Source organism: Mercenaria mercenaria, chromosome 2 (assembly GCF_021730395.1).
Source record: "Mercenaria mercenaria strain notata chromosome 2, MADL_Memer_1, whole genome shotgun sequence".
Classification (NCBI taxonomy): Eukaryota; Metazoa; Mollusca; class Bivalvia; order Venerida; family Veneridae; genus Mercenaria; species Mercenaria mercenaria.
This window is the reverse complement of record NC_069362.1, coordinates 11,727,087-11,741,603: the sequence shown is the minus strand read 5'-3', so window position 1 is coordinate 11,741,603 and position 14,517 is coordinate 11,727,087. Positions and strand designations below refer to the sequence as shown.

General features: G+C 35.4%; 2 protein-coding genes across 2 annotated transcripts in view; both read right to left on the bottom strand.

Annotated features, from left to right (window-relative positions):
* Positions 1 to 11,685, bottom strand: part of LOC128548891 (uncharacterized) — a 123,782-nt gene extending 112,097 nt beyond the window's left edge. The window contains exon 1 of the mRNA XM_053524439.1: positions 11,602 to 11,685. The gene's annotated coding sequence lies outside the window, so the exon portion shown is untranslated. The remainder of the gene's footprint in view (positions 1 to 11,601) is intronic.
* On the bottom strand, positions 267 to 4,019 carry LOC123542954 (zinc finger protein 862-like). Its single transcript, XM_053529885.1, has 2 exons — positions 2,294 to 4,019; positions 267 to 2,027 (listed from the first exon to the last, which is right to left on the bottom strand). Exons 1-2 carry the CDS (start codon positions 2,372 to 2,374, stop codon positions 456 to 458), a joined length of 1,653 nt encoding a protein of 550 aa, XP_053385860.1. The 5' UTR covers positions 2,375 to 4,019; the 3' UTR covers positions 267 to 455.
* Positions 11,686 to 14,517: the final 2,832 nt, after the last annotated feature.

Here is a 14,517-nt window from a genome sequence, read left to right as displayed (position 1 = left end):
ACAAGTAAAATAAGCCTAAACACATAGATCTTGTTATTCAGTATGCAATTACAAAGAAATGTTACAAGTTGTAAAATCAATGCCAAGTAAAATACAAACACAGGGTTTCCACTGGCCCTAATTTTTTTTTGGCCACAAAGTTTCGAAGTCACAAATTGGGAGGTGTATGCGGGTATATGGGGGTGGGGGGGGTATTCATTTATTTCATCAGTTTATTTCTAACATTTATGGATGTTCCCAGCTGTAATTTCTTTCAGACTGTATAGATCATTCTTGATAAATAATAACTTAAAACATTTTAACATTTTTATTTTTTCTAAATTTTTCAATATGTTTTACAAGTATAAACATTGTCAAACAAGATTTAAAAAACATAGTATGTCATAATACTAATAAAAGTAATACTAGCAATTGGCTACAAATCATTCTGTTTCTTTTTTTATTTATTAATGATACTAATACCCACAAATTCTCCTGCTTTTCACATTTTTCCATTTTCTATAGGCAAAAGCAAAATCAAATGACTTCTGGTCACCACCATCAATGTTCAGTTTCATTAATAAGTACAGTGAGTTTGTGTCCAATCTGTTCCTCAGTTTAGTCTTGACAAGATTTTGCACACTAAACCCTCGCTCACACTCTACACTTGATACAGGCACACATAAAAGCTTGTAAGCAACTTCAGCAACAATCCCATACATCTCTCTCTTTCCTAATGCAATCTGACATACACTGTTCACATCATTAGCAACCTTACCATAGTTTGACATTACATCTCTCCTGAAGCACTCATACTCATCTCGGAACTCTTCCTCATGCACATGATCACTGACAATGTCTACACACTCATTCAATACTTCTCCCTCAGTCACAAACACAGCAGGGTCAAACAAACCACAGAATGCTCTCAACACCTTACTATCTCCCACATCAGCAAACCGGTCCTTCAAATTTTCAACCACTTTCTCCCCAAACTGCCCACAACATCTCTCAGCTTCCTCTCTCTGTTTCTCACTGTCCTTAATCATATGCCCATGGAACTCAAAATAGCCATTCTCACAGACAAATTCTGGTACAGATGTCTTGAAATCCTTCATCATCTTGCCTTGTCTAGACTCAGTCAGCCTCAGGACTTCACTAGTGGTGGTTTCCAGAGACGCAGATACACTAGTGAAGTCAATGCTGCTTGACTGAAATCCCTTGCACAAGATGCTCAAGGGCTTCAAAACATCTGCCAGAAAGTAAGAAACATATAAAAACTTAACATTTGAAACACTTTTCAACAAACCTTGAGCTCTTGCACCCTTGTCCTCACTCAAAACACTCAACAAAGAAGTATAATTATCACATACTGCCCTTACACTGCCCTCGAAGCTCAACCACCTGGTATGAAAAACCTGCTTGAACCTCAAAGAGTTACTTGCACTCATCATGACAGCATTTATTTTATCAAGACGAGCCATGTTCTTTGGGGAGTTATCAAAGTACTTGTAAATGGCATTGATGATTTCTTGGTATTTCAAAAAATATGGAATAGAATCTGCAGCCTGGCCACTAGCAAGAGCTAGGCGGTGTGAAATACAGTGGGTGGCAAGGATGCTCGGGTTTTCAGACTTTAATTTCTGCACCAACCCACTTTTCTTTCCTGTCATGACCGCAGCACCGTCTGTACTAATCCCTACAAGATTGTTTATCTTTAAATCATGAATGTCAAAGGAAGAAAGTATTGTGTTTTTTAATTGTTCAGCTGTTGCACCATCCCTTAGTTTACATACATCAAGTAGAACACTTTTTTGCTCAAAACACCCTAGAGATTGCTCAAGAAATCTAACATATATAAGCATGTTCTGATCAACTGAAATATCTGTAGACTCGTCAACCATTATACTGAACTTTGAGTCACTGAGATCATTTTTAAATTTATCATTGATCACGTCTACCATAGATTGCTGCATTTCTTGGACGCTTGTGCTATGTTCATAGGTGGTGTGTCGATCAACTTTCAAGGACTGGAGACTTGAGCAACCCTGTTAAATAAATTTGTAAAATCAAAGTTAGCCCCTGAAAGTGACTTTATTAAGCAGATTATGCCTTGCTTGCAAAAATTAAGACAATAGTCATTTTTTATCAATATTAAAGAATGTAAGTGTAACTTGTGAATCAAAAACTTATTAAATTCTTTTTATTCAGCACCCAATACTTTACATATTCTAAAATTCCACAATTTTTTCTATTTATCCTGGTATTTGGTAAAAAACAACATTGTTTCATAGTGTCAATAATGAAGTATTACCTGATCAATGCACAATTCATTGAGGTTGGAGATCAACATGTTGGGTAGATTGTTGGACGTCATGAAGAATATGTTTTTCATTGCTGCAGTCACTGCTGCCTCGGATTTGGAAAGCTGAGCTTCAGCGGACTTCTTATAGTTTTTACTAGCCTCAATAATCTGGAGGGCAGCGAGGTGACCATTTTTTCCGAGAAAAATATATTTTAAAAATACTGGTAAAAATCAGGATATCCGAAATTTTATGTCCGGATACTGGTACACTTTAGTAATCATAGCCAAAATCTTCATTTTAAAGAATATGTTTTACAAGTTAAGATGATGTAAAGATAGTTTAACAGTATTTGACAGCATCCGATATTAAAGTTTTCCATGACATTATCTTTTATTGAAATAATTTAAGAGAAATGTTTTCGAAAACTCCGATATCGTGAAAAAGACATTCTGACAACCTACTTTCGATTTTAAAAAACCAAATTGGCAAATGGTAAAGTCAATATATTTTCTTTTCTATATTCGAATGTGATTGATGTATATTGATTAAAAATTAGATATCTTGTCTGAATTTCAATTTCAATCGTGTGCAACAATGGCATTTACGTCTGCCGGGAAGCCCGACAAACTATTTTCACGTGCAAAGCAAGCGGCACTTCCGTGCTATTTGTTTCATAGATTTGGATATATGACTAAAATATGTTACGTCTGCAAGTGTATTTAACTGAAAAAAGTTTCAGAATCTAAACAACATTTATTTTCGCCGACTTTACGTAGAACGGGCCATTTCTCGAATGGAAAATACCAGTTTTGCGTGTACGAAATGCGTATACGATCTATCAACAGCAGTTGATGTCGGGAAAGAAATGAATAATTTTGACTTACCCTTTGCTTTTTCATAGTTTGTCACATTCTCTTTTTTCATTATATCACATCCAGTAGTGAACGAATTTGTAACATTTGCCGAACTACACAGAGAACAGTACATAGATCTCGTCTGCGGATTGTAACTTAACCAGGGCCTATTGAGTTTCCAGTCCTCTCTAAATTTCCTTTTTGCGCTAGCTTTTGCCCTCTCACTCACATCCTGACTTTGAGATTCAGTAACAACGTCTCTACACTCTAAGTCCGTAATTAAATCCTCGCTAACATTATCCTCTGATTGTCTAATTTGAGAAACACACATAAACTCTGAAATTTTACGCACTTTTTCCGTTTTTGGCACATTTTCAAGCTTACGTTTTCTACCCATGATTGAACTAATTCTATTCTTAAAATACGAATACGAATACGAAAAGTTTGTCTGAACATTAAGTACTATCCGAGGATGAGTTTATATAAGCGTGGTTGTTTTCCTAATTTTCATCTCGCGTTCAAACTGACAACATCGCTAATTATGTAAATAATGTTGTATGCTTTTGCGGCATAATTATGTTTTGTCTTGCATTCAAACTGGGAAACACGCAAATTACCTTTTTTTCTTATGAATATTTTACATTTATAAATTAAAGTTTTAAATTTTGTTTGATCAAATTTACTGAAAACATCAAAGGTGCGATATAGTTTTATTTCTTTTGAACAGCTTCTAGATCTAACACCACCGGCTCGACATGTCGGTAATTCAATTATCTATACATTGTCGGGTAATTATAATTATGTTACAATAGACACTCGTGACCCGCTAATCCGTTGGTTGGTGACACGCTGTGTATTGTGTATTACGAACAGAAACGGCCGCGGGTAATACTGATTTTTAGGCTAAACAGAGAGTCCTTTAGACAAAGCAATTATAACCGGCTCAAATTCGCGCCTTTATTATTATTACTGTTCTTACTCATTTTGGGGAATTAACACATACAACTCGCTTTCTGTGTTCTACTATATTTATTTTCAATATTTAATTCCAATATCCATGTCCATCATTTGTAACTTTGCATTTATTTACTAATATTCTTCCGTCAAACTTCTAACACTACTTCCTTCTATCACTACCTCTTTCCTCTAACTAACTTCAACTCCCTTCTTTCATTCATTCCTCAGCCCCTAAGATTTTTATGTATTAACACACCCGTTTACAAATATTAGCCAATAGACATGTAGCTTCCCATATCAATCATAATTACTTATTCTCATCCCAATATGGTTTCTGCTACTAGAACTCCCAGACTCAAAGAACTTGATAAGTAGGTGTTACTTTCTTTGAACCTTAATCAGGCATAACTATCCTCAATAGTTGGTCCAGTATTGTAGACATAGATTATATGCATCAATTTGTAACACCTGTATGGAACCCACATTCAAAGACTTATCAATTACTATCAGCCTGAAGCTAATGCTTTATAACTAATTACCTTTACATAAATCTCATTGTCTAAATGTTAAATGTATCTTGACTATTTATTTTAAACATTATATATAATATAAAAAATTACATCATAAACATCACCCTGTCACACATCCTCATACTCTCTAAAAATTTGCTCCGCAAATTAATTCATTTTGAACACAGTAAATATTGAAATATTGTAAAGACTTGCAAAACTTCATATAAAAGATTTACCTCAATATAAAAATTACGTAATAAACATCATTACAAAACTTAAAGACATCAAATATTTCCTTACATTTGACATTTAAGTATGATGGACATGGTAAAACAACATTTCATAAATTGTGGCATGCATCAAATCAACATATAAAACAACCATGATGATATTACAATGATATTGTTTCGAGAAAATTGATCACTATCATTTTATTATCTAATATCTATTTATGACTAATAATTATATGTGCAATTAAGTCACAAAACTCCTTTCCATTCGAAAATATTTTAAGAAAGAAATTGTAAAATGCACTCTTATTTTACTTATAAATGCTAGCTTAACAAATTCCTTTCTTTTCGAAAACATTTTAAGAAAGAAACTACAATATGCCTTTTTTTTTTTTTTATTGGCATAAACTTTATACAAAGACTAACTTGTCAGCAGTCTACCTTATACTACTATTCATCATAATCATCATCATGAAGATAAAATGTTATTCTTAATTACATTTTTTTATCATCCTCAGTATCAAGTTACAAGGAATATAAAAGTGATCAAATATTTACAGCAAAATATTTCAGTGTACACTTAAAATGATTGTCTGAATTCATTGTATAAATGATTGTCTGAATTCACTGTATTCAGTGTTTGTTTGTCCGTATTTCACGATCACATCACACTGTACAAAAAGTTCCACTTGGCCTCTTCATGAGTATCTATGTAAAGTCACTGTCTCTAATCACATTACTCATAAATTTTAACACATCAAATGTACTTTTACACTGTTTCATTTTCTTTTTGTTTCATTTAAATCTCAGTACAACCAGTGTTTCTGATTTCTACCATAAGAATGCCTTGTGAACTTACATATTTAACTTCTCAGAGTACACATCTTGGATTTTACTCATAAATACTTCACAGCAAGAGCATATATTAATTGCACCATGACAAATCTATACTTTCCCCAAGGATATATCTATAGCTTACTAATTTTGAAAGAGAACCTGGATACTAAAAGTCTTTAACTAGACGTTTCCCTCTAATTCCCTTCCTTTGGAGCTAATATTCTTCAAGAACATGTAAAATGTTGGTGTTACTAGGACACAATTTTATGTTAAACTCCATCATTTTATATTTTTAAGTCTTTCCGGACAGACTTTTTGCTCTGTATGTTTATTATTACATACATTTTGAACTACAGAATTTTTATTATCACATGGGTATCACTATGCATGTAACTTGACTATACAGTCATAAATAAACAAATCAGATTCAAGTAAGAATAATAAATGCTTGTGCAACCCAACCCCCAGAAAGTTAAACCAAAGTACTTGCAAGATTTTAATTTGGAATTTGCATTCACAAACATCAAAATTCCATCAAACCAAATTTAGACCATTCAACACCATATGTAAAGTTAATGCTGTGGTTAAGATTTGCTGATATCATTTAATATCATTTGACAAACTATCTAATACAATTAGGTAAGCATAATTTGCTGTATAAAATTCCCTTCACCAGCTTCACAACTAAGGCCGCCGGAATTTACGGGCCTTACCAGAGAATGTGTACTTTGTATGGAAGTTTTTCCTCACATCCTCTGGCAGGTCACCACTGTAAACCCAGACACTTTTACAGTTCCCTCCGTCACTGTTTCTGTACTTAGCCTTGTAAACAAGAAGGTCTGCATTAATGTAAGCCTGCAAATAGTCATTGGGACACAAATTTTTCCAATAATGGACATTGACGTACCATCAACAGTTTCAGCATGTTTAATTCCAGAATCTGACATTTGGAACTCTTTACTAAGGCCAGCATGTTTGTACATTGATAAAGTAATACATGAAATTGAGGCGCCACTATCTAACATTGCAGCTACTGAAAATTTTCCCAATCTTACATCAGCTAAATTTTTCTCATTCCCAATTTGATTTTGATAGGCTTTCCCAATATTTGTGCCATTATTTAAATTTTCCCTACTATGCCCATCCCCCAAATTTTGTGGGACAGGCTCGTATCCCTATTTACTAGCTAACTGATGTACCCTTGCTGTATGCCCTATCGTTTTGCAAATATGACAAGTGGCATTCCTAAAATAGCAATCAGAAGACAAATGGTTGCACCTACCACAATGAATACACTTGTTCTTCTGTTTCTGAGTAAATCCTTGTCTTCTGTAGGGGTTGTGCCGCCATGGTTGTTGTTGTCTGTAGGTTTGTTACCCAGATAGATTGCCTGTTGAGTCCTGCCCCGTTGGCCCATTTGATTCAGGTGTTTGGTTAAGAGGTATTCTAGCATCGTATACCTCTTGTACGTCTTCCGCCATTTTAGCAAATTTCACTAATTCACCCATAGTTTTAGGCTCCTTCATGATAACATGCTTCTTAATATCTGCCTTCATCCCATATATAATTTTGTCCATTATTTCATCTTCAGTTTTATTTAGAAGTCTTCCACAGGAGGTCACATTCTCGATATACTGCTGAACAGAGTTGTTTTCTTGACTCAAGTTCATGAATTTAGCGTACAAGTTGGCACGGTTACTGACATTGTCAAAACGATTTTTAAAAGACTCCTTAAGGTCATCAAAGTTCCTTTTTACACCTTCTGTTAAATTCAAGTACCACTGTTCTGCACTTTTAGGCATTATCAAACAGAATTGCACACATTTTTCTTCTTCAGTCCACTGATTTATTTGTGCTACCTTTTCAAATTTTTCCAAGAAAAAGTTCACATTTTCCCCATCTTGATATTGTGGAGCATTGACTGCCATCTTTGCTCTCGGCATTTTGCTATATTAACTTGTACTAGGAGAAAATTTCTTATACTTAATTTACATCATATATTTCACTACTGTCCTTTGCCATTTTATAATAAGATCAAACCATATTCCCAATTCAAAATCCACATATTTCTTCACTATCACCAAGGATCTCTACTTAGGATTAACTCCACCATGTATAACCGGCTCAAATTCGCGCCTTTATTATTATTACTGTTCTTACTCATTTTGGGGAATTAACACATACAACTCGCTTTCTGTGTTCTACTATATTTATTTTCAATATTTAATTCCAATATCCATGTCCATCATTTGTAACTTTGCATTTATTTACTAATATTCTTCCGTCAAACTTCTAACACTACTTCCTTCTATCACTACCTCTTTCCTCTAACTAACTTCAACTCCCTTCTTTCATTCATTCCTCAGCCCCTAAGATTTTTATGTATTAACACACCCGTTTACAAATATTAGCCAATAGACATGTAGCTTCCCATATCAATCATAATTACTTATTCTCATCCCAATATGGTTTCTGCTACTAGAACTCCCAGACTCAAAGAACTTGATAAGTAGGTGTTACTTTCTTTGAACCTTAATCAGGCATAACTATCCTCAATAGTTGGTCCAGTATTGTAGACATAGATTATATGCATCAATTTGTAACACCTGTATGGAACCCACATTCAAAGACTTATCAATTACTATCAGCCTGAAGCTAATGCTTTATAACTAATTACCTTTACATAAATCTCATTGTCTAAATGTTAAATGTATCTTGACTATTTATTTTAAACATTATATATAATATAAAAAATTACATCATAAACATCACCCTGTCACACAATACACATTATAAAAACAAGAGGGCCAAGATGGCCCTAGGTCGCTCACCTAAGAAACACTCCATAACAGTGTAAAACATGTTTGACCTAGTGATTTCATGGAAACAAATATTCTGACCAATTTTCATTAAGATTGGACCAAAAAATTGGTCTCTTGCGATAAAACAAGCATTTTCTTAGATATGACCTAGTTTTTGACCCTAGATGACCCATGTTCAAACTCGACCTAGATTTTATCTAGGCAATCATTCTGACCAAAATTCATGAAGATCAACTGAAAAATACAGCCTCTATCACATACAGATGTTTTTTCTTTGATTTGACCAAGTGACCTAGTTTTTGACCTCAGATGACCCATATTCAAATTCGACCTAGATTTCATTAAGGCAATCAACCTGACCAAATTTCATAAAAATCAATTGAAAAAAACAGTCTCTATCGCATACACAAGATTTTTCTTTAATTTGGCCTAGTGACCTAATTTTTGACCTCAGATAACCCATATTCAAAATCGACCTAGATTTCATCAAGGCAATCACTCTGACCAAATTTCATGAAGATCAATTGAAAAATACATCCTCTATTGCATACACAATGTTTTTCTTCGATTTGACCTAGTGACCTAGTTTTTGATCCCAGATGACCCATTTTCGAACTCAGCCTAGATTTTATCAAGGTTATCATTCTGGCTAAATTTCATGAAGATCAGTTGAAAAATACCGCCTCTATTGCATACACAAGGTTTTTCTTTGATTTGACCTAGTGACCTAGTTTTTGATCCGAGATGACCCATTTTAAAACTTGGTCTAACTTTCATCAAGGTAATCATTCTGACCAAAATTCATGAAGATCAATTGAAAAATACAGCCTCTATCGCATACACAAGGTTTTTACGTGATATGACCTAGTGACCTAGTTTTTGACCCCAGATGACCCATTTTCGAACTCGGCTTAGATTTCTTCAAGGTAATCATTCTGACCAAAATTCATGAAGATCAATTGAAAAATACCGCCTCTATCGCATACACAAGGTTTTTCTTTGATTTGACCTAGTGACCTAGTTTTTGACCGAGATGACCCATTTTCGAACTCGGCCTAGATTTCATCAAGGCAATCATTCTGACCAAAATTCATGAAGATCAATTGAAAAATACAGCCTCTATCGCATACACAAGGTTTTTCTTTGATTTGACCTAGTGACCTAGTTTTTGATCCGAGATGACCCATTTACGAACTCGGCCTAGATTTCATCAAGGCAATCATTCTGACCTAAATTCATGAAGATCAATTGAAAAATACAGCTTCTATCGCATACACAAGGTTTTTCTTTGATTTGACCTAGTGACCTAGTTTTTGACCCGAGATGACCCATTTTCGAACTCGGCCTAGATTTCATCAAGGTTATCATTCTGACCAATATTCATGAAGAAGAATTGAAAAATACAGCCTCTATCGCATACACAAGGTTTTTCTTTGATTTGATCTAGTGACCTAGTTTTTGACCCGAGATGACCCATTTTCGAACTCGGCTTAGATTTCATCAAGGTTATCATTCTGACCAATATTAATGAAGATTAATTGAAAAATACCGCCTCTATCGCATACACAAGGTTTTTCTTTGATTTGACCTAGTGACCTAGTTTTTGACCCCAGATGACCCATTTTCGAACTCGGCCTAGATTTCATCAAAGTTATCATTCTGACCAATATTCATGAAGATTAAATGAAAAATACAGCCTCTATCGCATACACAATGTTTTTCTTTGATTTGACCTAGTGACCTAGTTTTTGACCCGAGATGACCCATTTTCGAACTCGGCCTAGATTTCATCAAGGTTATCATTCTGACCAATATTCATGAAGATTAATTGAAAAATACAGCCTCTATTGCATACACAAGCTAAATGTTGACAGACGACGGACGACAGACGACAGACGACAGACGACGGACGACAGACGCCGGACATCGAGCGATCAGAAAAACTCACCTGAGCATTGCTCAGGTGAGCTAAAAAGGCATTTACGGCCAAACTTTTTTTCGCCAATTTTTTTATTTTTTCGCCATTGGCGAATTTGGCGAATTGCAGCGGAAACCCTGCAAACAGCAGAATTTTTAGTTAATAAATAGGTGCATTAGAGATGACAGACATAGCCTACTAAAAGACCATACCTAAAGTGTGCCAAAAAACATGCCTAAATTATGCCAAATTCCATGCCTAAAGTATGCTAAAATGCACTGTATGCATGGACCAGTTATATTTTTTTCCCGGGGGAGCACGGTCCCGGACCGACCACCACTCCAGAAGTGCCCTTTTCAGTGCCAGCACCCTGCCCTTTTTTAATCCTAGCTGGAGCACTGCACTGCTACATTCCTCTTTCCTTTTTTTCAAAGACAAACTCAGGTTCTTTTGACTAACCCAGCCATTGCTTCACCCTAGCTCTAGGATTCCAAGGCTAGCCACCACACTCACGGCACCAATGTAATAGGAGCGGGAAAATGTGCAGCCCGATACAGGACTCGAACCTGCGACCTTCTGCTTGCAAGTCAGATGCTCTACCAACTGAGCTAATCGGACAATCGATATCATAGACAAATTATTTACATTATATACACACTGCTACAATATCATAAACAAATATTTTCAGGCAACAGTTTACAGTTTTGACTTGCTATTTTCATTAAAATGTCCTCATTTTTTTGTTCTAAATACTCTGAATCAACAAGGCAAATAAATATCATGTAAAAAACGACATCTTTCTCTCTGGGTAAAACAAGTCTAGATTTATTTTCTAGCCTTTTCAAAAAATTACGAGTTCGGCATTTCGCCGTTCCTCGAAATATTGGGGCGACTGCCGCCCCAGCTCGTATGCCCTTGTATTAGGGACCATGCATAAAATTAAGAAACAGGAAATAGCTGCAAGTTTTCCAAAGGGCTTGGGTCAATGAGAAGGCTCTGAATTACAAAAAGATATGCCATATGGCAAAATTTTGTTTGGGCTCTGGAGCTTGTGGTCAATTGCTCATTGTTGCTGGAGCAATGAGATAACTTCTTCCCACTCCCAGTCTCATGTAAAGACTCTTGTCAAGTCTTGGCCTTGCCTGCACCCCCAACATGCAATTCAACAAATAATTTGACATTTTACCTGATATAAATCTAACGGCCGGTTGCCTCCTTCTGAAGCATTTGGCGGGAATACACCGGAGCGCACTAAATGCACTAAATGCCGTAAAATGCACGGTGACTAAAGAGTTTCGCATTATATCTCACTTTGAAACAGAGCGCGTGTAAATGCCCATCCGACACCATCTTTCGTTCATTTAAAAATCGAATATTGATAATTTTTTTATCTTGAATAATTTCTTTTTCATTTGTTAAATGAAATGTGAAAAAATAATAAAATTAGTTCCAATAATAAACATATAGCAGGCCCTTTCCGATCATGTTAAGCCCTTTCCGATCAGCGCGGTTTATGCCATGACTCGTATTTTCATTTAAAAATAACAAATTGATAACTTTTTTTCGTAATTTATTTTCTTTTATTATGTCATAATGAAATATGAAGAAATAGTTAAACCAATTCCAATAATAAACATATGGCAGGCCCTTTCCGATCATGTTAGGCCCTTTCCGATCAAATATCACGGAAAGGGCCCTTTCCGGTATCTAGTCATGCCCGAATGAAAGATGGTGTCGAATGGAAAAGGCGGAAGACTACAGTACTGTATATGATAGCAGTTAAATCTCACCTGGACTGGGCTTTTTTTTATATTTTTCCTGGTGTGTCTGGTTTGTGTGAGTGTTGTGTTGTTCATGTGCACGTCCGCACGCTGTGTTAAGGTTTGCGGAGGCTGCTTTTTTGTTGTTGTTGTTGTTGTTGTTTTATTGTTGCTTTCCCAGTGGATATTTATCCTTGTTTATTTCTTGGCCTGTTTCGTCGGACCCTCAAACGTCTGTCTCTGCAAAGACATTGAGTACATATAATATAATGCATTTAGACGCATTGGTCGACACTTTCCTATGGAGATGAAGGTCCCGGGTTCGATTCCAGGCTACTCCCATTGCAATGCATTTAGCAAGGCAGTTTATCCCGATTGCCGCAGTCGATCCATCTCCTTAAGTGTCTACGTCCCTGTAAAGGTTTAGACAGTAACAGAAGATAGATAGTAAATGGGTACCAGTAAATTGCTGGGGTTAAGGTATAATTGGATATGGTATCTTCGTTTTAATTTTGTCTTTTGGCAGTTTTTGTAATATGCAGACTCTATAACCTCAGATCCCCTTTCTAAATTCCAGTTTGTTTAGTTATGCCCAATGTTTTCTCGTGTAGGGCATCCCCATTATTTTAAGAGGGATAATATGCCGCTTTTCACGGAATTACACACTAATGTATCATTGAAGGTTCCATGTACACTGCCGTATGAACACATCTTTGGTACTTGTAACATACGTAAACGTTGAATTCTGCTCAACCCAGGACTAGAGGGCGCGGATCGTAGCATACATTTCCACTACCATCCATGAACAGGCTCAATAAAACCGCCGGAAACATTTTCATTTTTGTCGTATTGAGCAACGTTTGAAGTTTTCATTTTTTTCTATTTTACCTGTGGCATTTTCATCCATATTTTCTTTCTGATCCACCTAATTCAGGACAGTGTCTTTCGCGGGTTGCGGTTTATTTTGCAAATCAAGACACAAATATACACTATCCTTAAGTCTCCGAGGTGGTAGTAAAGATTTGAAATATCTATGTCAATTTTATTACCCTATTTTTAAAAGTATTTTTCCCAATGAAAAAAAAATAGGCAAAGTCGTAATTTCGAATATCATTTTTCTTAGAAATTTCACAATATCTTTTAATTGAAATGTTGCTTTTATTCTTACTAAGACATCCAGAAATTTTTATAACAATCTACCAACAAGCAAATCCAACAATGGTATTTATGTTCAAATTGACCGAAATTTATAATTTAGAATCCAACAAAATCGTCTTTGCTGATCATCTCAAAATACATTAACCACGATATTTTAGAAAAAGATCCGAGGCCTTAAGACTCCTATATATGATATTAATTGTGGTGTCCTACATTTACGAGAAACAAAGGAAAAACACTGTTACGGAAAGGGTAAACAAACAGTAGACATGGTCACTTTGAAACTGTGTATGACCTATTGGTATACTGCGTTTTATGATTATGGTATTTTTCCTTTTTTTATTTTAGGTGTTATTTTCGCTCGGAACATCCAGAAACGATTTCGTGACAAACCAAATATTTAAAAAAAGTTAGGTGACTTTTGAAAAATAAAGTAAACGTATTATTGCGAATGAAGTAAGGCTTATCTTCACTGTTTGCCTTGTTCTAGGTGCTTCCGCGGGATCTACTTTTCAGATTATATTATATGACTTTTGAGACACGCCACATGTTTGGTGTTCAGCCCTTTTACAGTTGGACGCTACGCTTTCCTCTTTGATTGTGTCTGACGGAACAGGTGAAGGACTCTAAGATAGGTAGTTCTTAAATCCACCGGGACTGAGCTATTTTGATTCCTGTCTTCTGATCTGTTTCGTCGGGCCCTTAAGGGTGTTTTCCTTGTTATTCTGTCTTCTGCAAAGGCATCGAGTACACGCGTTTTAAGTTCTTAGGGATTGCTTTTGTGTAAATATACAAGAGCATTTTTGTGTTTTACATTAAATACATTCTGTTGCCTTTGCGGGGATTACACCATAAACCAGTTTAAGAACTATGCTATTTTGAAATTATGAATTAGGTGGGTGGGGTACATGATATGATTTCTGAGGAATTTTTCGAAACTTTTTTCCAATGTGACAATACATTAAAACCATGAAGTGCTGAACTCTTACTTTAATTAAAAGACTAAAGTGGGAAAAGTTATCAGTATGTTCATGTCACAATTTTCGGTGACAGTATTCTATGTCAGCTTGCATAACTGCGAAAAACTATAACATACATAATAAAGCTGAATTATCCGTGTAAATGAGCTGAGAGCTATTTTTCTATTTCCATTTATTACTTTTCTAAAAAACACACTACAATTT

Coding starts and splice junctions, on each gene's coding strand:
- LOC123542954 (XM_053529885.1), bottom strand. CDS start 2,374: ATGAAAAACATATTCTTCATGACGTCCAACAATCTACCCAACATGTTG. Junction 2,028..2,293: donor ATGAATTGTGCATTGATCAG/GTAATACTTCAT, acceptor TTTATTTAACAG/GGTTGCTCAAGTCTCCAGTC.